The sequence below is a fragment of the Chiloscyllium plagiosum genome, unplaced genomic scaffold (genome assembly GCF_037043375.1).
Source record: "Chiloscyllium plagiosum isolate Xiang-an unplaced genomic scaffold, Cpla_swu_hap1 HiC_scaffold_20, whole genome shotgun sequence".
NCBI classification, from domain to species: domain Eukaryota; kingdom Metazoa; phylum Chordata; class Chondrichthyes; order Orectolobiformes; family Hemiscylliidae; genus Chiloscyllium; species Chiloscyllium plagiosum.
In genome coordinates, this window is record NW_028270158.1 from 66,720,488 (window position 1) to 66,745,952 (window position 25,465).

At 40.3% G+C, this 25,465-nt stretch overlaps 1 protein-coding gene across 1 annotated transcript in view; it reads left to right on the top strand.

The window, feature by feature from the left end:
- znf598 (zinc finger protein 598) overlaps positions 1 to 13,960 on the top strand; it is a 70,076-nt gene extending 56,116 nt beyond the window's left edge. The window contains exons 11-12 of the mRNA XM_043711100.2: positions 9,828 to 9,963; positions 10,602 to 13,960. Coding sequence (XP_043567035.1) covers positions 9,828 to 9,963; positions 10,602 to 10,943 — 478 coding nt within the window. The 3' untranslated portion in view covers positions 10,944 to 13,960. The remainder of the gene's footprint in view (positions 1 to 9,827; positions 9,964 to 10,601) is intronic.
- The last annotated feature ends 11,505 nt before the right edge of the window (positions 13,961 to 25,465 follow it).

The window sequence follows — 25,465 nt, forward strand, 5'->3', positions numbered from 1 at the left end:
GCAATTAAACAAATAATCAATTATCTGAACGAAATAGTGGCTGCCCATCTCGTTTGGATAATCAAGGTTCCTCTGTATATCCCTGTTTCCTCTACCTGTTTGTCTCTATCTAAATTCCTCTTAAAACATTTTTATTGTATCTGCTTCTACCACCTTCCTGGCAGAGTGGTCCAGGCATCTTCCCTTGTACATCTCTGTTAAACTTCACCCTCTCACTTTAAACTCCGCCTCCTAGTATTTGATATCTCTACCCTGGGAAAGAGACTCTAACTATCCACCCTATCCATGTCTGTCATAATTTTGTATACATTTATCAGATTGCCCCTCAGCCTATGCCAGTCTAGCAAAAATAATTCAAGTTTGTCTAACTTCTCAAAGCTAATACACTTCAGTCCAGGCAACATCCTCTTTCTTTTGCACCCTCTCCAAAGTCTCCACATCCTTCCTATAATGTGGCAACCATAACTGCACACACTGCTCCAAAAGTAGCCTAACTGAGGTTTAATACAGCTGCAAAATGACTTGCCAACTTTTATACTTGGTGCCCCAATCAATGAAGGCAGGCATGCTGTATGCTGCCTTTATCATCATTTCCACTTGTATTGTCACTTTCACAGAGCTGTGGACTTCCACCCCAAGATCTCTCTGTATATCAATGCTCTGACGGGTCTTGTCATTTACTGTATACCCTAAGGTACTACCATCTTCTACATTTGACCAACTGACCTAATACCTTCTGGTATGATTCAGTCTCGGTTTATCTATAGAATAGAAGCACTTCATATAATTCCTACAGTGCAGAACGAGGCTACTTGGCCCATCGAGCCTGCACCAATGCTCCAAAGAGCATTCCACCTAGATCCAGCCCCCAACCCCACCCTATCTCCATAACCCTGCATTTACCATAGTCAGTCCACGCTGGAATGCAGGGAATCAGGAAGGTTAATGAAATGTTAACCCTTAATTCAAGAATTGCAAAGTGTGCTGGAAAAGCACAGTAGGTCGGGCAGAAGTCCTTCATCAGGAATGAGATTAATCCAAGAGGGTTGAAGTATGAGTAGAGAAGTCTTACAGCAACCGTACAAAGTGCGACCACCTCGTGTACCGAGAGCACTTTTAGTCTCTTTTTTTTATTTAGATATTTTTATTAGAGATTTAACATTTTTACAAGTTTACAAAAATAAACAAAACTCTCAAATACAAACATTGATATACAATTAAATCAAATATACAATAGCCAAAATTTAACAAAAGAAAAAAATACCGAAAAAGAAAAAAAAAACAAAACTAAACTGTCTACTAATCTAACCTACAACTAACCAGAGTGTATATTTAAGTCTCTTACATGCTCGGAATGTGTTAACATCAAATGTAATAAAACCCGTATTCGTGCGGGATTCCTCTCCTAAGGGGCCCCGGACCAGCCAGGTTTGTAATCTCAATTAAATAAAAGCCCTTGTTAGGATAGCCGAAATATCTGTATTTATATAATTCAAGAAGGGCTGCCATATTTTATAAAATAATTCGGTCTTTCGGTGCGCCATATTTGTAAGGAAGTCAAGGGGAATACATTCCATAATTAATCTGTGCCAATTTGAAAGTCCAGGGGGGGCCTCAGCCACCCAGTTCACCAAAATATTTTTCCTTGCACAGAAAGAGAGAATAGAAAATAGTCTCTTCCCGTACATGTCCAGGGAGGGAAAGTTCAAAAAGCCCAAAAGGAGAGATACAGGGTCCACTTTAATTTCCGTTCCTAAAATTTCTGTCAGGGTACTTGCTACTTTAGTCCAATATGTACGGATCTTATGACGGGTCCATAGGCAATGTACAAGAGTGCCCACCTCTATTTTACATTTGGGATACGTTGGAGATGCTCCTGCCTTAAATTTTGCCAGTTGAACCAGTGCTATATGGGCCCTATGAAGTATCTTCAGCTGGATAGCCTGGGTTCTGTTACAGATAGTAATTCTTCTAGCGTTTTCCCAAATATCATTCCATGTTTCTATAGAGATTTCTTCCCAAATCCTGATCCCATGTTTTAAGCAGATTATCCATATCTCCCGATACTTCATCATGTAGTAAATGATAAATAGTACTGACGGAAGATACCCCCACTGGTCGTAGGACACTACATTCTCTATCTGATTTATAAAGACTATCTAATAACGTAGTCGTCTTCTGGATATAGTCTCGAATTGGGAAGTATCGAAAGAGGTCTCCATTAGGTAATCCGAATTTCTGATGCAGCTGTTCAAAAGACATCAGGACCCCATCTTTAAATAGGTCCCCTAGACATGAGATACCCCTGGATCTCCAGAATTTAAAAGTGGCATCTGTAAACCCCGGTTGGAATCCCTATGCTCCCACTATTGATGCATAGGGGGATGTTTTATGTGAATTACCCTCATTTTGCCGCATTATATTCCAAGCCTTAATTGTGTTTAGTATTATAGGGTTTTTACAGTGATCTGTAATGATTTTCCTCTTGTCTGAAAATAAAAGATTAATAAGTGGGTATTTTACTTGAGAGGCCTCGATGTCCAACCAGATTGATTGTGGATCAGACAAGACCCAATCAGCTATGTAACTTAATAGGGAACTTAACTGATATTTCCTAAAATCTGGGAAGTCCAATCCTCCCCTTGCCTGTGGAAGCTGTAGCTTCTTCAGCTTAATGAGGGGCCGTCTATGATTCCAGATAAAGGAACCCAGCCAGCCATATAATTTACGTAGAGCCAGCCTTAGCAGCATCACCGGAAGCATTCTCATAGGATATAGGACACTCATTTTAATTAGTGCTATTCTACCCAACCAGGAAATTGGAAGGTCTCCCCATTGCTGGAGGTCCTGCCTTATCCTTTCCAGTAAATGCACAAAATTAGCCTTATACAACTGACCAAATACTGGGGTAATAAAAATGCCTAAATATAAGAAGCCCTCCAGGGACCAACGAAAGGGAAAAAGGGATCCATCCACTAAGTGGGGTATCATAGCAAGGCCACCCATTGGCATGGCCTCTGATTTTGAAAAATTAATTTTATAGCCTGAGAATGCGCTAAATGTATTAATAACTTGGATTAGGCAAGGTACGGACATCAGAGGATTACTGAGGAATAGAAGAACATCATCTGCATAAAGGTAATTTTATGTTTACCTGCACCAATCCTCGGGGCCGTTATATTAGGATCAGCTCGTATAGCTTCTGCTAGTGGTTCAATTATTAGCGTAAATAACAATGGCGAGAGGGGACATCCCTAACGGCAGCCCCTACCCACATTGAAGCTATCCGAACCTAATCCATTGGTAACCGCAACTGCTTTGGGATCACTATACAATGTTGAGACCCATTTGGTAAACACCTGTCCAACGCGAAACCTTACCAATGTGTAAAACAAATATGACCATTCAACCCTATCAAATGCCTTTTCCGCCTCTAATGAAACTACTACTGCTGGTATCTTTCCCTGATGACAGGCTTGAATCATATTCAAAACCCTTCTAATATTATTGGATGATCTACGGCCCTTAATAAACCCCGTATGATCCTCCTTTATAATATGTGGCAGTACCCTTTCTAGTCTCAATGCTAACGTTTTAGAAAGGATTTTAAAATCTACATTTAGCAAGGATATTGGTCAATATGATGTACAATCTTCTGGATCCTTTCCTTTTTTAAGGATAAGAGAGATATTTGCCTCTTTCAGCGAAGTCAGGGCTGTCTCCCGCCTATATGCATAGTTATACATGTCCATAAGTGGACCAGCCAATATTTCTGTAAATTCTTCATAGAATTCTGCTTGAAAACCATCTGGGCCCGGTGCCTTACCGCTCTGAAGTTGCCTAATTGCATCAAGTATTTCTTGGACTGTTAGAGGAGCTTTCCGGAGTTAGGCCCGGAAAGGTCAAATTTTTAAAAAATGACTGCATCCTCCTAGTCCTGTCTTCACAATCCTGCGATTTATATAACTCAGAATAAAATTCTCTAAAGATCGCATTAATCTTTTTATGATCATGAGTCAAAATACCCATACTTTCCTTGATAGACGTAATAGTCTGAGGGGCCTTTTTATTCTTTGCAAGAAATGCTAAGTATCTACCTGGTTTGTCGCCATATTCATATGACCTTTGTTTTGCAAATAATATTTCCCTCTTAGCCGTTTGAGTAAGTGTAGTGTTTAGAGCTGTCCTAAGAGCCGTAATCCTTTGCAATTTAATAATAGGAGGTCTATCAGTGTATGCTGTTTCAGCTGCTTTTAAGCGAGCTTCAAGCAGACGCTGTTGTTCTCCCTTCAATATTTTCTGGGTCGCTGAGTAGGAGATGATCAAACCTCGCATGTAAGCTTTGATGGTCTCCCACATCATTGATGGGTTGCTAGCCGTACCTGAATTAATTTCTAAAAAAGTTTTAAATTCTTGAGAGAAGTACTTTACAAAATTGCTATCTTTCATTAGGAAGGGGTCCATACGCCAATGCCGAGGGGATGTCCCATTGTTCCTCGCCTTAGTTTCCATATATACAGCAGCATGGTCGGAAATTGCTATACTACCTATTTTACAGGATGATATGGAATTTAAAAAAAAAAATGAGGGGGCAAAAAACATATCAATTCTGGTATGACATCTATGTGGATTGGAGTAGAAAGAAAAATCTCTGCCCTGTGGATGAAGACATCTCCATGCATCTTCTAATCCTAATTCTTTGTTCAGATCCACCAATTGTCTAGATCTGGGAGATACTCCTGCAGTACTCTTGGGAATCCTATCTATTTCCGGATCCATAATACAATTAAAGTCTCCCCCTATAGTTATATGACCGGCACCAAAAGCCATCAATTTTGAAAAGGCTTCCGTTATGAATTTAAAGGGGTGTGCCGGGGGGGCAGTACAAATTTAAAATCCCACATTCCTCTCCATTTATAAGGGCTTTAATCAAAATATATCGTCCAGATTCATCTTTTATCTGATTTAGGATTTTGAAAGGGAAATTCTTCCGAACAAGAATAACAACTCCCCTGCTTTTTGAGCTAAAAGAAGAAAAAAAGGCCTGATCAAATCCACCCTGTCGTAATTTCAAGTGTTCTTTATCCGACAGGTGTGTCTCCTGTAGGAGAGCTATATCAACTTTTCTTTCTTGAGATTTGATAATATTTTCTTCCTTTTGACTGGCGAATTACTCCCCTTGACATTCCATGTGCACCACTTAACCGACTGATCAACCATAATCATCCGGGCAAATCCGAGACCCCTCGGGAGGGGAAACCCTATCCAGAACATCCTGAGCATAGAGCATATAAAATTTACAAAAATAAAGGCGCTCTCATACACTCTCAATAGTATAATAAAAAACTATTTCTAAATAATAAAAAAAAATATAAAACCTATTTAAGTGGAGATTTTCCCCCTTGTTCCCAGGGGGTGTCACTTCCTTTCCAAAAGTCCATCATAAATTCACCCAACCAATGCCCCACCCTTGACCCAGGCGCTCCTCAATAAAATGGGGAGAATTCAGATATAATACAAAGCTAGAGTTAACAGTGAGCACCCTACCCCCACCGACACCAACACCTGGATATATTTGGTAATGTTAATACCATATATAAACATATAACTATAAAATTACAACCTCAACAAATGATAATTAAATATAATAATACAAAATAACAAGGGAAAAACAACCCCCCTCCTAGAGACAGAGGTAAAATAGAATAAGGTAACTACCTCCCCCCACCAACATTAACCAAACCCCCCACCATATACACACACACACACATACATACATACATACATACATACATACATACTCACATATATACATAAAATAATAAAAGAAAACCCCAAGGGGGGGGGAGAAAATCAAATCCCTCTCCCCACCCCCCATGATAGTATTAAACAGTGAAGTAAGAAAAAAAAGAAAGAAAAGGGAGGGGGGGATATAAACCAAAGCGGGGGGAAAGGCAAAGCAACATCCATTATCTCTTACAATTTATCTAAGAGAGTCCAAGAATTCCTTGGCCTTTTCTGGCGGTCCGAAGTAATACATGGATCCTTCATGGTTAAAGCGCAGCGTCGCTGGGTAGCGTAAGGAGTACTGAATATTTAAGTCCCTTAAACACTTCTTCGCCTCGTCGAATGCCTTCCTCTTTCGCACCAGAGCTGGGGAAAAGTCCTGGAATAACATGATCTTGGATCCTTTATAGATCATAGCTTGGGGGTCTTTTCCAAGATTTCTAGGAGTATCTGCCTCTCCCTATAGCTCTGCAGCTGGAACATGACTGGGCGTGGGCGCTGGTTCGAGCCGGCCCCGCGTATTGCGACCCGGTAGGCCCATTCCACCCTTACCTGACCTGATCCAGATTCCAGATTTAAAAGCTGTGGCAGCCACTGCTCAAGGAATGCTGTAAGCTGGCCTTCCTCTTCCCGTTCGGGAAGGCCCAGCAAACGAAAATTTTTTTGACGACCTCGATTATCGAGGTCGTCAGTGTAATTCTCTAAGGTCCGGACTCGTTGTTCGAGAGTCCGGACCTGATCCACGGCCGATTGCGCTGTAGTTTCAGAGGTCGCGGCCTTTAACTCCACCCCTCCAACTCGGTGCTCGATTTCCTGGATGTCTCGGTCGTGCTTCTGCAGCGCAGTCGAGAGTGAGTCCCATCGATTTCGGGATTCTTCGATAAAAGCATCCAGTTTGGAGATCATTACCACAAGGCTTGTCACTGTAGGCAGCTGCGGGTGGGGGAGGGGTTCCTGCTTGCTGAGAGCTGAGGGCTCCCTTCCCTTTGGTCATTTTTACTAAATATTAGATTGTTTAAATGTAATACTAAGCAACTAATTAAATTAAACAGCTATTATGAATGATTTGGTGAGGGTGGGTGACCCACTTTACCCAAGTCTTGGGAGGAGCACTATAGACTCAGACTTGCTGGGTCGCCGCCATCTTGGATCCCCCACTTTTAGTCTCCTTATTGAGAAAAAAGGTGTTGCAGGCAGCTCAGAGAATAATCTCTAGTTCAGAGGGATGGTCTTCAGAGAAATGAGAGATTATCTTATTATCTTATTAAAGCTTGTAAGATTCTCTTAAGGGACTTGACATTAATCACTGAGAGGATGTTCCCCTCATGAGAACCAGAGGACATAGTCTCAAAATTAATGGGTGCCAATTTAAGACTGAGTTGAGGAAGAATTTCTGCTGAGAGTTGTCTTTGGATATCTTTGCCTCAGAGAGCTGTGGGGGCAGAGTCGTTGTATATATTTTTTTTTTAAAATATTTTTATTAGAAATTTAACATTTTTACAAGTTTACAAAAATAAACAAAACTCTCAGATATAAACATTGATATACAATTAGATCAAATATACAATAACCAAAATTTGACAAAAAAAAACGAAAAGAAAAAAAAACACAAACAAACAAAACTCAACTATCTACTAATCTAACCTACAACTAACCAGAGTGTATATTTAAGTCTCTTACATGCTCTGGATGTGTTAACATCAGATATGATAAAACCCATATTCGTGCGGGATTCCTCCCCCGAGGGGCCGCGGACCAGCCAGGTTTGTAATCTCAATTAAATAAAAGCCCTTGTTAGGATAGCCGAAATATCTGTATTTATGTAATTCAAAAAGGGCTGCCATATTTTATAAAATAATTCGGTCTTTCGGTGCACCATATTTGTAAGGAAGTCAAGAGGAATACATTCCATAATTAGTCTGTGCCAATTTGAAAGTCCAGGGGGGCCCTCCGACACCCAGTTCATCAAAATATTTTTCCTTGCACAGAAAGAAAGAATAGAAAATAGTCTCTTCCCGTACGTGTCCAGGGAGGGAAAGTTCGAAAAGCCCAAGAGGAGAGATACGGGGTCCACTTTTATTTCCGTTCCTAAAATTTCTGTCAGGGTGCTTGCTACTTTAGTCCAATATCTGCGGATCTTATGACAGGTCCATAAGCAATGTACAAGAGTGCCCACCTCTATTTTGCATTTAGGACACATTGGAGATGCTCCTGCCTTAAATTTTGCCAATCGAACCGGTGCTATATGGGCCCTATGAAGTATCTTCAGCTGGATAGCCTGCGTTCTGTTACAAATAGTAATTCTTCTAGCATTTTCCCAGATATCATTCCACGTTGTATATATTTAAGGCTGAGCTAAATTAATTCTTGATCAGTAGGGAAATTGAGGGTTATGAAAAAATGCAGGAAAATGGATGTGTGGAGTATCTGATCAGCCATGATCCTGTTGAATGGTGAAGTAGGCTCGAGGAGTAGAAAGGGCTACTCCAGTTCCTACTTTTTATAGTCTTATGTTATTGGTTCAGGTAGTAACTTCATTGCTCAATATAGAACTGAGCTAGTGATTTTTGAGAAGGTTTGTAGCTCAGGGGGTTGATGATAAGTATGTATGTAAGTTAGCTTGTTGGCCTGGAAAATTTTGTTTTCAGACGTTTCATCACCATACTAGGTAACATCTTCAGTGAGAGTCTACAGTGAAGCGCTGGTATGTCCCACCTGAACTCCATCACTAAACATGTCAATTTAGATCCTATCTACCTTCCTTTGGGGAAATAACCCAGAAATGACATCACCCATCTTAAGAAATTAAGACCTATACATAGAGGGGTCGGGACGTACTACCGTGCTTCTCTGGAGACTTTCACTGAAGATGTTACTAGTATGGTGACGAAATGTCTGAAAATAAATATTCCAGCTCAGTGAGCTAACTTGCATACTTACATAACTGAGCTATTACAGATCATCTTGATTTAATCTGTTGTTTCTGTTGGAATGTGAGCAGATCTGATGGAGATTATTTGCATCTAGCTTTTATTTGCTAACACGTTACCATTCATAACCCTTTCTCTGATGACACTCACCTAGAAATGTGTGGCATTTTGGAGTAGAATTGGAATTAGCTGTGATGCTTTCCACTGTTGAATGATTTATCTGCACATTGGTTCTGAATATCTGTGGACTTCATATCAGAAAGAAAAGTTGGGCATGAAATACATCAGCTTCTGGCATCCAAAATCCTGAATTCAAGTACAAATTGATGTTTTGTAAGTGTCTTTATTCTCCGATTTTATTAGTGAAACAGATTTATATCATTTAGGAACACATTCTGAAGATCCGAGACTGGATGTTTAATGTTTAATATTGATATCGTCCTAATTTACTGGTGTTGCAGTATTTCCAGGGTGCTTCAGAGCTACTTAGTGGTACATTATTATTGCAAGCCATGCAAGTGGACTTATAGTTCATGTACATTTTATAAATGTTTTGTGTGTATTTTTGTACTAAATACAAAACATTTTCCTAGTTTTTCACATCTATTAGATAATAAAATTTGTGGTGTTTTTCCATTGTTTAATCACCAATACCTTTTAGAGTAATCTGAGTTAATTTGTAATCCCAATTCAAAGACTTGTTCTAAAGGTAGAAGGAATTAAAGTAGAAAATCATTTCCATTAATGCTTACGATTTATTTGGCTTCCACCGGTAATCGTGTACTGTATGCACTAATTTGATGTACAGTCAGTTCTGAAATAACATAATAGTTCAGTTCTTGTGCGATCATGAAAATCACGCAGTAGCGGCCCCATTCAAGCTAATGGGGCCAGATCACATAGCCAGTACAGGTAAGGAAAGCTCATCTTCTGCAATAATGATCTAAATTCTCCAGTCGGATTAAAGCTAACTCACGTTAGAGCAGAAACACCTGTATCTAATGTTTTGGGTGTGATCATGGCAAGCACAGGACTGAAAAGATGAGACTAGAAGTGACTTTTCTGTTTGATCTGTTTTCACAAAATAGTTCTTAATTTGTTTCAATATAGATCATCAAATATTTATCTCCTTCCTGAGAACTTTAAGCAGAGGAATGTTGAACTAATTCAATCAATAAATACAATTTTGCACAATGATGAAACAAAATTCAACAAATTCAAAACACAGTCTGGACAATTCAGACAGGTAAGCGGCATCAGCAAAGGTGAGATGATGATGGAGGAGGGCATACTTTCTTTTCCAATGTCTTTCTGTTCATGAAAGGTGTGGCGGCATAGAATGTTTTCTTTAATTTTTTTATTGTTTCATAAAAATAGATTGTAACACATGTTTTGAGTCAAATAATGGGAATTAACTAAAGTTATTAAAAAATTTTAATTTTTTTATAGCTATCAGGTGTAACTTGTTTTATGCTCAAGTTACTTTAGTATCTTAAATGTTCCTTTTTCCTTGGCTTTTTTTTGCATATCATGGATATTCAGATTGAGCAATGAATGAGACTTCTAATTGTAAATCCTGAATTGCACAGAAGACTTCCCATATCAACTGAGATGAAAGCAAATCAAAAGTGATGCTTCCTGGAATACTATTTCAGAGGTGCTTTTGCACCAATGTAATTACTATTCCTTTGATAGGAACCTGGTAGAAGTTTCATGGCTTTTGTGTTGTTGTACTTTACCTTCTTTAACTCTGCACCAAAACAGTTGCTTGCTTCAGTCTCAGTTTGATAATTATTTGCTTCCTGTGGACTGTTCCTTAAATTATTCAGCATCTGGTGAACTGTGGTTTACTTTCATTTTTACATCGCTGTCTTGCGTTCCCAGGGTCGGATTTCTGCTGCAGACTATTATAGGAGTTGCAGAGAACTTCTGGGAGAAAATTTCTTGAAAATATTCAATGAACTGTTGGTTTTGCTGCCGGATACAGCCAAGCAGCAGGAACTTCTTTCTGCTCATAAGGACTTAAGAGAGAAGCAAGGTTCAAACAAATCAAAAAAGAACAAGAAAAATGCATGGCAAACCACCATGAATTCAGATTTTGACTACCAGGTGTGTCCCACATGTCAACAAGTGCTGACTCAGAAAGACTTTGTCACCCACAAGGCTTCACATTTTGAGGATGATGAGTTTCCCACTCTCCAGTCTGTGAGCCGAATCATCAGTTAATAATCAAGCCGAATACTCAAGATCCAAGGGAAAACCTATTTGACCATATAGAGTAATGGTGCATGTAGATGGTGTTGCTGTTTACAAGCATACGTTGCTTTAAAGAGAAACATGGGAGAAATGTCGTATAGTATGTAGCTGAGAGGAAGGAAGCGATGTGTGTTTTAGGGAAGTATTATTACAGTATCTAAACCTGCTGCTATACTGTAGAAAGAAAAAGGTGATGTATCATTTCACATTATTGAATGTTTTTGAAACTACTTTCTACATTTTGCAAACATCAATGCTGAAGGAGGGACTTAGCAAAATATGTCCTTTGTTCCTTTTGCATTTGAAATTAGCTTTTGAAGCATCAAAACTTTGCAAATGTTTTGCATTAACAAAATTGGACGTCAAAACAAAGTGAATGTAATTGAAATTGACCCTATAATTAATGTAAAATATAATATTGCAAGTACTTTGATTTGCACGCAGCATGCTGCAGTATCTTTTCCTACCCCTGTAATGATTGCTGAGTTTCCCATTTGACAGTCCAATTTAAAATCTGGAGTAAAATACAAAGGTTTAGAAGTTAGAGTTAAATGCAGGAAATTGCTTTGCCATAATCCAATTTTCCTAGTTTAAATTGGTCGCTAACAAGCTGCCCTACAGAATTACTATTTCTCTATATTTAAATAGCAGGTCGTGCCACCAAAGCAATGAATTAATTTTGGTTCCATTATTGTAAGCTGCATTGTGAAATGGCAATAATATTTAGGCTCATGGGCCTTTTTAAAACTTCATGTCTTGTTGTGAAGTTCGATGAGCTAAAAATAGTAGTGACTATGTTGATGAGAACTGTTGTGAGACAATAATATAAACATGTCAATGTGGCTCTCATCTTATTTATTAAGTGCTATGAAATGAAGCCTTGCCATTTTGGCTTCAGAAAATTATTCGAGAATAAGTGACAGTGTCATTCTGGAAACCTTGTCTGTTTTCTGATGTTATGGTAAGGAATGGTTTTTTTTTTTTGCAACTTAATTTGATTGTTGTCTGTATTGTTACATGAAGAGTTCGATCAATGATGGCACTTATTCATTGTCACCTAAAAGATTTTAGTGCAGTGGTTGATTTTAAATGAAAGTTTAAGGTGGCATGTGTCTCTTTATGTCCACTTCTGCTAGCAGTCACTTTATTGCCACTTTTTTTTCTATTTCTATATCCCATTCATACTCCATGAACATCACCTTGCCTTCTCTACTTGGTTACGGTTCATAATTGACAACAGGCTGTTGTGGTAGGGCACGTCACTGCATAGTTCAATCCTTTTCTCCTCTCACTGCCTACATGTCAACTCCTCTTGTAACTACTTCTGAAATAATAATTTGAAGCTAGATTGTTTCTCTTATTCTGTTGCAGTCCTGTGACCCATTATGGTGTCCCTACTGTTGACTTGACTAAGATCAGTTTATCCAGAACATAGTGTGACTTTCTTGGTCTAAATGCTAGTTGCACTCTCTGGAAACTCACTGACTCATCATTTGAGTTTTCAATGGCTTTTAAACAAACTCATTCACAGCCTACTTTGTTAGGCAGTTTCTAACATGGTAGCTCTACCCAACTAACCATGACAAAATTATCCTTGTATTTCAGTGATCAATATTTCACTCTGGTTGGATGAATAGATGTTTATTTGGTAGCTTATTGGCCAGTTTACGCACCATATTCTTTATTGATCTTACCACTGAATAACCATGATAGACAGTGATTTTTTTGTTTTAATTCTTTGACCAGGAGTACATATTCAACATAGTTTGAAAAGGGTTATGTATGCTGCATTATGTGGTGCTTAATGGTTTTAAAATTGGGGCTACCTAAGAATTCTGTATTCTATTTCTTTAAAAAAAAAGTTGGAACATGAAATGAGCAGTTAACAACTTGCATAATGAGAATGGGGACAGTATGTGAAATATTTCTCGTGCTGATCTTGCACATTCATTGGGTGATCTTTGTTTTTGAAGCATTTAACTGCAGTTGGTATTCTGGTAAAGTAACCTGAACCTGTGTATTTGAGTTGTAACCACTTCAATTGTGATCTGAATCACTGAATGGCCCAGTAATAAAATGTCATCACATTAAGTCACAATAACTAACAATCATCACTGATTATTGCTTATTCTGATATTCCGTTTGCATTTGGATTAAGCACCAATGTGGTGCTGAAATTAATTGAATGCTCAAGTTAATGGAATAATTTAAAGAACTAAACATGTGTGAATATTCATTATTATTAGCATAACTTTGGGTTCAGAGTTGATAGATGTTGTCTTGAACAAATACTGTTTGAGCATAAAACTTGGAGGTCCAGTTTTCTTTTTGTTTTTGAAATACTAAAGTAAATGGCAACAAATAGACTAAATAAAAGGCTTAACTGTATAAATCTAAATTTAAAAGTTTAGAATGTATGTGATGAGGGGGGGTATAAATGAAATTATTTGAGTGCAGATAACCACATGGCATTTTCAATCTGGGCTGCAGTAGTATTAATGTTGAGGCATATCTAGGCAATTTCTGGAGCTTAGAGTTGTGATTCTGTAGGCAACTGATAACATTTGAAGATACAGTATCTGAGCAATTTGTTTATTTTTGGTGCAAAGGAACAACATGCTTTCTGAGCTTTCACAAACTAACCTAATTTAGCTTTCTGTTCAGTGGTCAATTTGAATTGTACTTTTTAAAGAAAAACGTAGCCTCCAAGCTAAGATGATATGCGGGATGTACTCTGCATTGTTAGTTTAATCGACTTGAACCATGTTACGCTACAGTTATTGGAACATGGAGTACCTGTACATTTTATTGCATTTGGTTCTACATTTGTACCTGTATCACTGAAATATTTATACCCATGCAATTCCTGCATTCAGTGAATGTTTGGCTGAGCACTAATAAGAATAAGTTTGTCTCAAAAGTTTGTCTCATATACAGTATGTCCTGGAATTTTTGAAGGGTGTCAATAAAAAAAATTATGCAGTAAAGAGTTTGATCAAAGCTGCATTTTTACGCTTAGTTCTGTTTCCAACATTATAAAGACAATATTCACAAACAAAACCAATTTGGTACGTGCTATTTATAATCACTCACTGCAACTTGCATTTATTATAGGATATTTAATGTAGAAAAGTTTCCCAATGCTGTTCTGCTGTTACTGTGATGTGTGATTTAGATGTGTTTTGTTACTTCCCAGCAAACTTCTTTTAATGTGAAATGCCAGTGATTGAACAATCTGTTCCCTAATGACTTAAACCCAAAGATTTGTATGCATTCTGCTGGTGGTGTCGTGTCATCTGTAATGTTTTCTATACTGATCATAAAAAAAGCTACATAATCTCTAGTCTGGATCTGAAAATGCATTGAGTTCCAATAGTCAAGGTTGTATTATCACAATGACTTTTGAGAGCTGTCTTTTATAGTCATTGATCCACTGCCGTAAAAGGTTCAGAAGGGCCACCTGCTCATTTGTACATTGTTGTATAAACTTCTAGATGAAGGTCCTATTATTAAGGGCATGCAACTTTTCTAGAAGATCAAAGGGATTAGCAAAGATAGTACGCTAGGATTTGCAAAAGGTATTCATAAGATCCTGGACCTCTGTTTCAGCAAAAAAACTAATCTACATTAATGTCTTGAAGCTTCCAGTAAATCAAAGTTGCTGACAATGTGAGGCAGGTGAGAATGCAAACTGAGGGGTGTAGGCTATCAAGAATCACAGGCTATGTGAGTAGGCAAAAAAGGTGAAAAACATAACATGCAGAAGTAAGATTTTTAATTTTGGTCATAATGTTAAAATTAAATTTTTCAAAGATGTGAATACTTAAACATTGTTCTAGTCATAGAAATCTAGAGAGCTGAAAATGGACACTTGCCCCTCAAGTCTGCACTGGTCAAAAAAAAGTTACTATTTTAATCCATCTTCCAGCACGTGGCATCCTGAGTGCAGACCTCATATCAGTAAAATATTTAGGGTTTCTGCCTCTCCTACCGTTACAAGTAAAATGTTCCAGATTTCCAGTACCCTTGACTCTCAATTTTCTATCTGCAAATCATGTCTCCCCTCAGTCTGTGTTCCAAGGGCAACAACCACAGTGTCTGCAATCCAGCTTTACAACTGAAACACTCCAGCTCCGGTAATATCCTAGTAAATCTCCTCTGAACCTTTTCCAATGTGTGTCTCCTCTAAAATGAGGATACTGAAACAGCAATGCTTTTTAGCTATGGTTGAACCAACATTTTATGCAGTTCCACTTGGGGGTTGATTTGTTCAGTTGACAAAAATACGAGTTGAATTCCTGCACTGGCTGACGTAACCCTGAAGTACCCCAACCTTTTATCTGAGGCATGGTGACCCTTAGGAGCAATTCACAATCAGTCATCTGTTTAAGAGGGCAGCCCAATGATCCTTTATGACTGCGGTGCTTTACTTACAATTCTAACATTTCCTTGCTGTTGAACACACTGTCTTGGCTAATGATGCAAAATTGGTATTTGCTTTTTTAAATAATTGGTCTATCTTAAAGGATTGGTGGGCATGAACACTAAGATCCCTGTGATCCTCAGTGTTTCCCCGGGCCACATTCATCATGTAATCATGAGAGCTGATGCACTGGATTGAATTCCACTTGCCACTGATCACTGACTGTATTCAGGGCAGCATGGTGGCACAGTGGTTAGCACTGCTGCCTCTCAGCGCCAGGGACGCGGGTTCAATTCCCGCTTTGGATGACTATCTGTGTGGAGTTTACATATTCTCCGCTTGTCTGCGTGGGTTTCCTGCAGATACTCAGGATTCCTCCTCCCACCATCACAAAGATGTGCAGTTAGGTGAATTGGCCATGCTAAATTGCCCATAGTGTTGGGTGCATTAGTCAGGGGTAAATATAGGATGGGGAAGTAGGTCTGGGTGGGTTGCTGTTCGGAAGGTGAGTGTGGACTTGTTGGGCCAAATGGCCCGTTTCCACACTTAGGTAATCTAATCCTCTGTTGTGCTGTCCTTTTATCCTACTTAAGATCAGAGTAGCCTTTATGCCCTTCATTGTTCAATTCCCATGTGCTAATCCAAAAGTCGCTTAAGTGTCTCTGACTCTACCACCACGGCCAGCAGTGCATACCACACACCCATCACTCCTGCAAATAACCTACCTCTGGCATCTCGCCCAAACCTTTCTTCAATTATCTTAAAATTATCTCCCCTCATGATAGATATTTCTTCTCTAGGAAAAAGTCTCTGGTTATCCACTCTATGCCTCTCGCCTCTATCAAGACCCCTCAAGACTCTCATCCTTCTTCGCTCTAATGAGCAAAGTGTTAACTCCCTCAACCTTTCTTCACAAGACATGGCCTCCAGTCCGGGCAGCATCCTGGTAAATCTCCTCTGCATCTTCTCAAACTTTCACATCCTTCCTATAATTAGGTGACCAGAACTGAACAAATATTCCAAGTATGGTTTGAACCAGGGCTCTATAGAGCTGCAGCACAACCTCTCAGCTCTTCAAAACAATCCTCCTGCTAATGAAAGCCAACATACCATACACCTTAACAATCCAACCAACTTGGGAGGCAACTTTGATGGATTTATAGACATGGACTCTAAGATCCCTCTGTTCTTCCACACTATTAAGAATCCTGCCTTTACCTCTGTAATCTGCATTCAAATTCGACCTTTCAAACTTCACACTGTTCCATGTTGAACTCCATCTGCCACTTACCAGCTCAGTTTTGCAGCCTGTCAATGTCCCGTTACAACCTACAACAGTCCTCCATGCTATCCGTAACTTCTCCAACCTTCGTGTCATTGGCAACCTTACAAACCCACCTTCCACTTTCTCATCCAAGTCATTTATAAAAATCACGAAGAGCAGAGGTCTCAGAACCAATCCCTGTGGAACACCACTATTCACAGAGATCCAGGCTGAATAATTTCAATCTACTGCTATCCTTTGTCTTAAACTCAATCCCTCTGCTAATGAAAGCCAATACACCATATGTCTTCTGGTTTCCCTGTATCCCATGCTGCCTCACTTTATGAATGAGCCTACCATGGGGAACCTCGTCAAATGCCTTGCTAAAATCCATGAATACCAACATTCACTGCTCTACCTTCAATGTGTTTTGTCACATCCTCAAATAATTCAGCAAGGTTTGTGAGGCTTGACCTGCCCATGCAAAGCCATGCTGACTATCTCTATTCAAATTATTGTTTTCCAACTAATCATATAAATCCTGTCTTTTAGAATCCTCCAATACTTTGCCTGCTACCGATGTAAGACTGACTGGTCTGTAATTCCCAGGATTATCACTATTCCCTTTATTGAACATGGGAATAACATATGCTAACCCCCCCCCCCCCCCTCCCCCCCAAAAAAATCTGGCACTATTCTAGTGAACAGTGACGATGCAAAGATCATCGCCAAAGTGCAGCAATCTCTTAGTTCATTTCCTGTAGTAACCTAGGGTATATGCTGTCAGTCTTGTTGACTCTGTAGTTCAAGTAGGTCACTTGGAATGCCTAGAACATACACTTTTATCTCCTAAGACATACTACCATCTTGGAGAAATGTTTAAGCATTATGGCTATGTTCTCTGGTCTTGGTTACTAGCACATCATCCAGATAAATGGTGACTTGAATGGACCTTGTAAAATCTTACTCCATCATCTGGGAAATGGCACAAGCTGATACCACAAACGGCACAATAGTTTCTTGGTACAAATCCTTATGAGTATTAATTGTAGCATAGTTCTGAAAATCCTTTTCTAACTGCCATTGCACTAAGCCTATGTCCAAATATGTCTTCTCCACGCCCCAAAAAAAGCCAGTTTTGTGTATAAGTCTTCTATTTGTGGGGTTGTGTATTTATCCAACTGCAAAAAGCAGTTCACTTTTTGTTATGAAGATATGGATGTACTGTATATTTTAAGAAAATTAAAAGCTAGCTGAATGACCTGACAGCACAAAGTATTCTGAATAAGAAACAATGTAACATGTGGTCCAGCTACTGGGGTAGCTAGGGTAGCTGGTTGCCTGGAGACAAAAACAGATACGAATTAGGTTAATCAGTTTAAATTATACCCGAAATAAATACCACATTCCAATCCAGTTGAATTTAGTATACTGACTATCTTAAAAGCCAATAACATAATCTGATGCTTAAGATGGACAAGACTGGGGAAAATTGAACAGTTGGGAGGAGAACTGCCATGCTACCAGCATGTAGAGACTGCCTGAAAAATAGCTCTCTTAAAGGTACCTTGATTGATCTTTTACCTGTGAAACAGAAATCCCTAAGGAAAAAAGACAAGACATGAAGAGAAGATTTGATATCTAACTGGTTTTGAACACCTGAAATCATGGTAAATCTCAATTGGCGGTGGGGTTCAGACTATTATTATAGAAGGAAAAGTAAAAGCTAGTTAATTATTCTGTTATACTTTAAGAAATAAAGTTGTTACTTTAACTAGTTCTTGGCGCCTCAGATTTTCACAGATTACTGCACCGGATAAATCATTTCTGTATTGCTGGTTTAAATTAAGCAGGAGGGTTTATCCCATGTCATAAGTTTGAAGTCCTCCCAAAGGCAAAAATATCATGTTGGCTTCACAATTGCTACTACCAGTGTGAACTATTCTGCAAACGATACTGGTTTGGTCATTCATTCACTTTCAAGCCTCCTGATTTTTACCTCTACTTTTGCATGCAAGGCGAATGGCACTGGGTGGGCCTTGTCTAGTCATGGATTGCTTCCTGGTCAACATGGAAGGTGGCCTTGGTCTTGGCCTCGACCTCTGATTGTCCCTAGACCTCCTGGGAAAGCCTCCGGGTATTTAATTAGGCAGCCATTTCTAATCAAAAAGTGTTGAGCTAATCAATTTGAATCTTTTGCAACCAATTTCACCCGTCAAGCTTGGGCCCAAACCTTTTACAATAATCAATAGTAACTGAACCAGCGACTTCTCACAAAAGATCAGAACTGAAATTGTACCATTAATCTGTAAAGATTCCCCTATGTAGGTTCTCAGCCCTGCTGAGGTTTCACACAAATGTAAGGGTTGGAGTAGAGTTTGATTCTGCAATCACTAATACAGCTGTGCTGGTATCGGCAGCCATTGGAACTGGACCATTTAACTAGACATTTATTTTGATTGCTTAGCAACATCCAAATAAGAATAAATCTAACTTTCAAATCAGCTGTCGGTGAAATTTGCAGGATGTGCGTGCTCATGGATATCAGCCAGTGAGTTCTCTTACTCAAGTCAGGCATGGTGGGACTCCTTTGCTATAACAAATCTGCATCCCGGCAGTAACTACAATGGCTTGCTGGCCCAGGGATCCTTGAGTAAATTTTAACAGCTTGGCCGAGGCTTGGCTTTGGTTTGAGGTTTTGCTATGGACTAATTGACGGTCCCTCTGTTCAGACTATGGTCTGAATGAGGTTATACAATTATCTTCAGTCAAGTGGTGCTCAGTCTGACATAACTTCCTTTGGTATACCCTGTAACCCATAAGCTTCACTTACTGCAAAGTCACTTGTAGTACCTGTTTGCAGTCCAGTTGGGTTTTAACTTGAAGGTGCTTTTGCATGGTCACATCATTAATCACACATACCAAAGGTTAAACCAAAATCACATACCTCTGCCAGTCATCTTAATCTCAGCAAGATACCCAATTTGGGTTCTCTGGTTCTCAAACTATCGCGTAAAACCAATGGCATCTCAAAATTAGAGGTGGCTTGGGATCATGATATTCCTTAGCTAAATCCGTCAACTCTTGAAGGGGTTTAGTATCTGGTGTCTCTCGGAAAGTTAGGCTCCTAATAACCAGGAGACCGAGTTCTCTACAGTCCTGATTAAGGGTTCTGACCTGAAAGGTCAACTCTTCTCTGCTATTGCTTGACCTGCTGTTTTTCTTCCAGCTCAACTCTTTGTCCACACCTAATAACCAAAAAAACCTGAGGGTCTGCGCGCACAAGCAAATTGCACATTGTTCTTTGCCTGAAAAAAAAATAAATGCTTACCCCAGTTCAAAGACAACAGTTGCAAGTGAATCTCTTCAGGGATGATTTTTCCTCTTGTCGCCACTGACATAAGGAAATTTCAGTCAAGGATAGTAGTGGGAAGTTGCGTGTGGAGGCGGAAGAGATTGGGGAGACACTGAATGAATACTTTTCTTCAGTATTTACTCAGGAACAGGGCATTGTCGTCGATGTGAATACTGAGTCACAAATAAGTAGAATGGATGGCTTTGAGGTATGTAGAGAAGAGGTGTTGGAAATCCTGAAAAAGGTGAAAATAGATAAGTCCCCTGGGCCTGATGGCATTTATCCTAGGATTCTCTGGGAAGCAAGGGGGGAGATTGCAGAGCCATTGGCCTTGATTTTTATGTCCTCTTTGTCTACAGGAGTAGTGCCAGAAGACTGGAGGATAGCAAATGTGGTTCCCTTGTTCAAAAAGGGGAGTAGGGATAACCCTAGTAACTATAGGCCGGTGAGTCTCACTTCTGTTGTGGGCAAAGTCTTAGAGAGAATTGTAAGGGATAGGATTTATGCACATCTGGATAGGAATAATGTGATCAAGGATAGTCAGCATGGTTTTGTGAAGGGCAGGTCGTGCCTCACAAACCTTATTGAATTCTTTGAAAAGGTGACGAAGGAGGTTGATGAGGGGAAAGCGGTAGATGTATATATGGATTTTAGTAAGGCGTTTGATAAGGTTCCCCATGGTAGGCTACTGCAGAAAATACGGAGATATGGCATTGAGGGTGAGCTGGAGGTTTGGATTAGGAATTGGCTGGATGGAAGAAGACAGAGGGTAGTAGTTGATGGCAAAGTTTCTTCATGGAGTGCCGTCACTAGCGGTGTTCCGCAAGGATCTGTTTTGGGACCATTGCTGTTTGTCATTTTTATAAATGACCTGGAAGAGGGGTTAGAAGGTTGGGTGAGCAAGTTTGCGGATGATACGAAAGTCGGAGGAGTTGTTGACAGTGAGGAAGGATGTGGCAGGTTACAGCAGGATATAGAGAAGCTGCAGAGCTGGGCAGAAAGGTGGCAAATGGAATTCAATGTAGCTAAGTGTGAGGTGATTCACTTTGGGAAGAATAACAAAAAAATGGGGTACTGGGCTAATGGTCGGATACTTGGTAGTGTGGATGAGCAGAGGGATCTTGGTGTCCATGTACACAGATCTCTGAAAGTTGCCACCCAGGTAAATAGTGCGGTGAGGAAGGCATATGGCGTACTGGCTTTTATTGGTAGAGGAATTGAGTTCCGGAGTCCTGAGGTCATGATGCAGTTGTATAAGACTGGTGCGGCCGCATCTGGAATATTGTGTGCAGTTTTGGTCGCCATACTATAGGAAGGATGTGGAGGCACTGGAACGGGTGCAGAGGAGGTTTACCAGGATGTTGCCTGGTATGGAAGGAAGATCGTATGAGGAAAGACTGAGACACTTGGGGCTGTTTTCATTAGAGAAAAGAAGGTTTAGGGGTGACTTGATTGAGGTGTACAAGATGATTAGGGGGTTAGATAGGGTTGACAGTGTGAAACTTTTCCCGCGTATGGAGTCGGGTATTACAAGGGGGCATAGCTTTAAATTAAGGAGGGGGGTAGATATAGGACTGAAGTTAGGGGTAGGTTCTTCACTCAGCGAGTCGTAAGTTCATGGAATGCCCTGCCAGTAGCAGTGGTGGACTCTCCCTCTTTATGGGCATTTAAGCGGGCATTGGATAGGTATATGGAGGATAGTGGGTTAGTATAGGTTAGGTGGGCTTGGATCGGCGCAACATCGAGGGCCAAAAGGCCTGTATTCTTCTATGTTCTATGTTCTATAACTCCATGAAGGCTACTATCCTGTCACCAAGTCACCCTTTATTTACATGCGCATAGTAAAAGACACAGATGGCATAGAGCCGGCTCATGGAGAGAACAGAACCTTTGGCACAAACTACTGAATCTCCACTGGTCCTGTTTTTCAGCACTTGTCTCATAGCTTTGAATGTTATGATATTCAACTAGGCAAACCTTCATCCCCATCCATCTATGGCACTCTTTGCTACCTTCTCCCCAGCCCAACCCCCCTCCTACTTATCTCTCCACACTAGAGACTCCCTGCCTTCAGTCCTGATATAGGGCTTTTGCCCGAAACGGCGATTTTTCCTGTTCCTCGGATGCTGCCTGACGAGCTGTGCTTTTCCAGCACCACACTAATCTAGAATTTGTTGTGATATTCATCATAGCATCAAACAGTATGGAAAAGGACCTTTGGCCCATCAAATCTGTACTGCCAAAGCTACACTAAACCTACATTAGTCCCACTTTCCAGCACTCTACCCATAGTCTTGAATGTAAGTACCCAAGTACTTCATAAAGGTTCAGGGGTTTCTTGCCTCAACTACCTTCCCAACAGTGCACCACCCTATAGGTGAAGAAAACTTTTTCTCAAATCCCCCCTCAATTTCCTACCTTTCAACTTAAAATTATGCTCCCTTACTACTGAGCTTTCAACTAAAGGAGGCATGTGGCACACTGCTGGTCACAAGGATCAGTGGTTTGTCCACTACTTTTTTTCACTTACATAAATGATTTGGATCCGAACACAGGAGGTATGATTAGTAAGTTTGCAGTTGACACCAAATTGGAGGTGTAGAGGACCGTGAAGTAGGTTACCTCAGAGTACAACGGGATCTTGATCAGATTGTCCACTAGGCCAAGGAATGGCAGATGGAGTTTAATTTCGATAAATGTGAGGTGCTGCATTTTGGAAAGGCAAATCAGTGTAGGACTTACACACTTAATGATAAGGTCTGGGGAGTGTTGCTGAACAAAGAGACCTAGGAGTGCAGCTTCATAGTTCCTTGAAACTAGAGTCGTGGGTAGACAGGCTAATGAAGAGAGTATTTGGAATGCTTGCTTTATTCCTCAATGCATTAAGTTTAGTAGTTCGGAGGTCAAGACATTGGTTAGGCCACTTTTGGAATTCTGATCTTCCTGCTATAGGAAGGATGTTTTTACACTTGAAAGGATTCAGAAAAGTTTCACAAAGAAGCTGCCAGGGTTGAAGGGTTTGAGCTATAGTGAGAGGCTGAATCCCTGGAGCGTTGGAGGCTGAGGGGTGACCTTTATAGAAGTTTATAACATCATGAGGGTATAGTCAGTGTGAATAGTCATGGTCTTTTCCCCAGGGTAGGTGAGTTCAAATTAAAAGGGCATAGGTTTAAGGTGAGAATGGTAAGATTTAAAATGGACTTAACGAGCAGCTATGTCACGCAATTGGTGGCATATGTAAGGAATTAACTGCCAGAGGAAGCAGAGGAGGGTAATACAATCACAACATTTAAAAGTCATCTGGATGAGTAAATGAATAGGAAGGGTTTAGAGAGATATGGGCCAAATGGTGGGCAAATGGGGGTGCCAGTAGCTATTGCTGAAACATCCGAGGTGGGTTTAACCCTTTGAATTTAATGAGGCAGCAGCATTTACTCTGAGTTTGCTAAACTCGAAGAAAAGATTGAAGCAGCGATGGAGTCAATATCTGCTATGCTCAAAAAAGCATGAGCAGGAGATTTAAACACCAGACCAAAGAGTAGAAGTGGTGGAGCAAAGGACCGCGGCATCGGGAGGAAGGTCAGGTTCGGGTCCTTCAAGAACAAGTTGACAACCTGGAAAACAAAAATAGAAGGAAAATCCTTATGGCTCGTGGGTCTCCCAGAATGGGAGGAAGGCGAGGACCTCGTTGGCTTCCTGGAGAAGTGGCTGGAGCTGGGGCTAAATATTTATTTATCTTTAGAAAAGAATGGGCTTATCAGTGATAGGCAATATGGTTTTGTGCGGGGGAGATCGTGCATTACCAATTTAATAGCGTTCTTCGAGGAAGTGACCAAGTTGATAGATGAAGGAAGGGCTGTTGATGCCATATACATGGACTTTAGTAAGGCATTTGATAAGGTTCCCTGTGGTAGACTAATGGAGAAAGTGAAGTCACATGGTATGCAGGGTGTTCTAACTAGGTGGATAAAGAACTGGTTGAGCAATAGGAGACAGAGTAATAGTTGAAGGGAGTTTCTCAAAATGGAGAAAGGTGACCAGTGGTGTTCCACAGGGGTCAGTGTTGGGGTCACTGTTGCTTGTAATATACATAAATGATCTGGAAAAGGGCACTGTTGGTATGATCAGCAATTTTGCAGATGACACCGAAGATTGGTGGAGTAGCAGAAAACATAAGGACTGTCAGAGAATACAGAAGGGTATAGTTAGACTGGAGAGTTGGGTGGAAAAGTGGCAGATGGATTTCAATCCAGAAAAATGTGAGGTGATGCATTTAGGTAAGACTAATTCTAGAGCGAGCTGAAAATATGTGTTGCTGGAAAAGTGCAGCAGATCAGGCAGCGTCCAAGGAGCAGGAGAATTGACGTTTCGGGCATGAGCCCTTCTTCCTGCTGCACTTTTCCAGCAACACATATTTTCAGCTCTGATCTCCAGCATCTGCAGTCCTCACTTTCTCCTAATTCTAGAGCAAGTTATACAATGAATGGAAGAGCCTTGGGAAAAGTTGATGGGCAAAAGATCTGGGAGTGCTGGGAGTACCTTGAAGGTTGCTTTACAGGTGGATAGAGTGGGCAAGAAGACATATAGTATGCTTGTCTTCATTGGACAGGGTATTGAGTATAAGAGCTGGCAAGTCATGTTAAAATTGTACAAGACATTGGTTTGGCTGCATTTAGAATACTGTGTACAGTTCTGGTCGCCACATTACCAAAAGGATGATGTGGACACTTTGGGGAGGGTGCAAAGAAGGTTTACAAAGGTGTTGCCTGGCATGGAAGGTGCTAGCTATGAAGAGAGGTTGAGTAGGTTAGATTTATTTTCATTAGAAAAAAGGAAATTGAGGGGGGACGTGATTGAGGTTTACAAATCATGAAGGGTATAGATAGGGTGGATAGAGACAAGCTTTTTCCAGGGTGAAGGATTCAATAACGAGAGGTCACGCTTTCAAGGTGAGAGATTACTTAGGTCCTTCGGCCCAACACTGACCCGCCGAAGCGTAACCCACCCAGACCCATTCTCCTACATTTACCCCTTCACCTAACACCACGGGCAATTTAGCATGGCCAATTCACCTAATCTGCACATTTTTGGACTGTGGGAGGAAACCGGAGCACCCGGAGGAAACCCACGCAGGCACGGGGAGAACGTGGGAGGTGAAAGGTTTAAGGGATATACGCGCGGTAAGTACTTCAGACAGAGGGTGGTGGGCATTTGGAACGCGTTGCCAGCAGAGGAGACAGAGTAAATTCATTTAAGATGCGTCTGGACCGGGATGGGACCATTCGCTGCCGCCGATTAGCCACTGCCCTTTCACTGCTGAGGACGATTCACCACCGCAAGTGTTTGTAACTCATTTTTATGTATAAACCAAAAAAATGATATTTATTTCACTTTTCTTTAATCAATATGTACTATGTTGTATAAATAAAGGGGACTGAGAAGTATGAAAG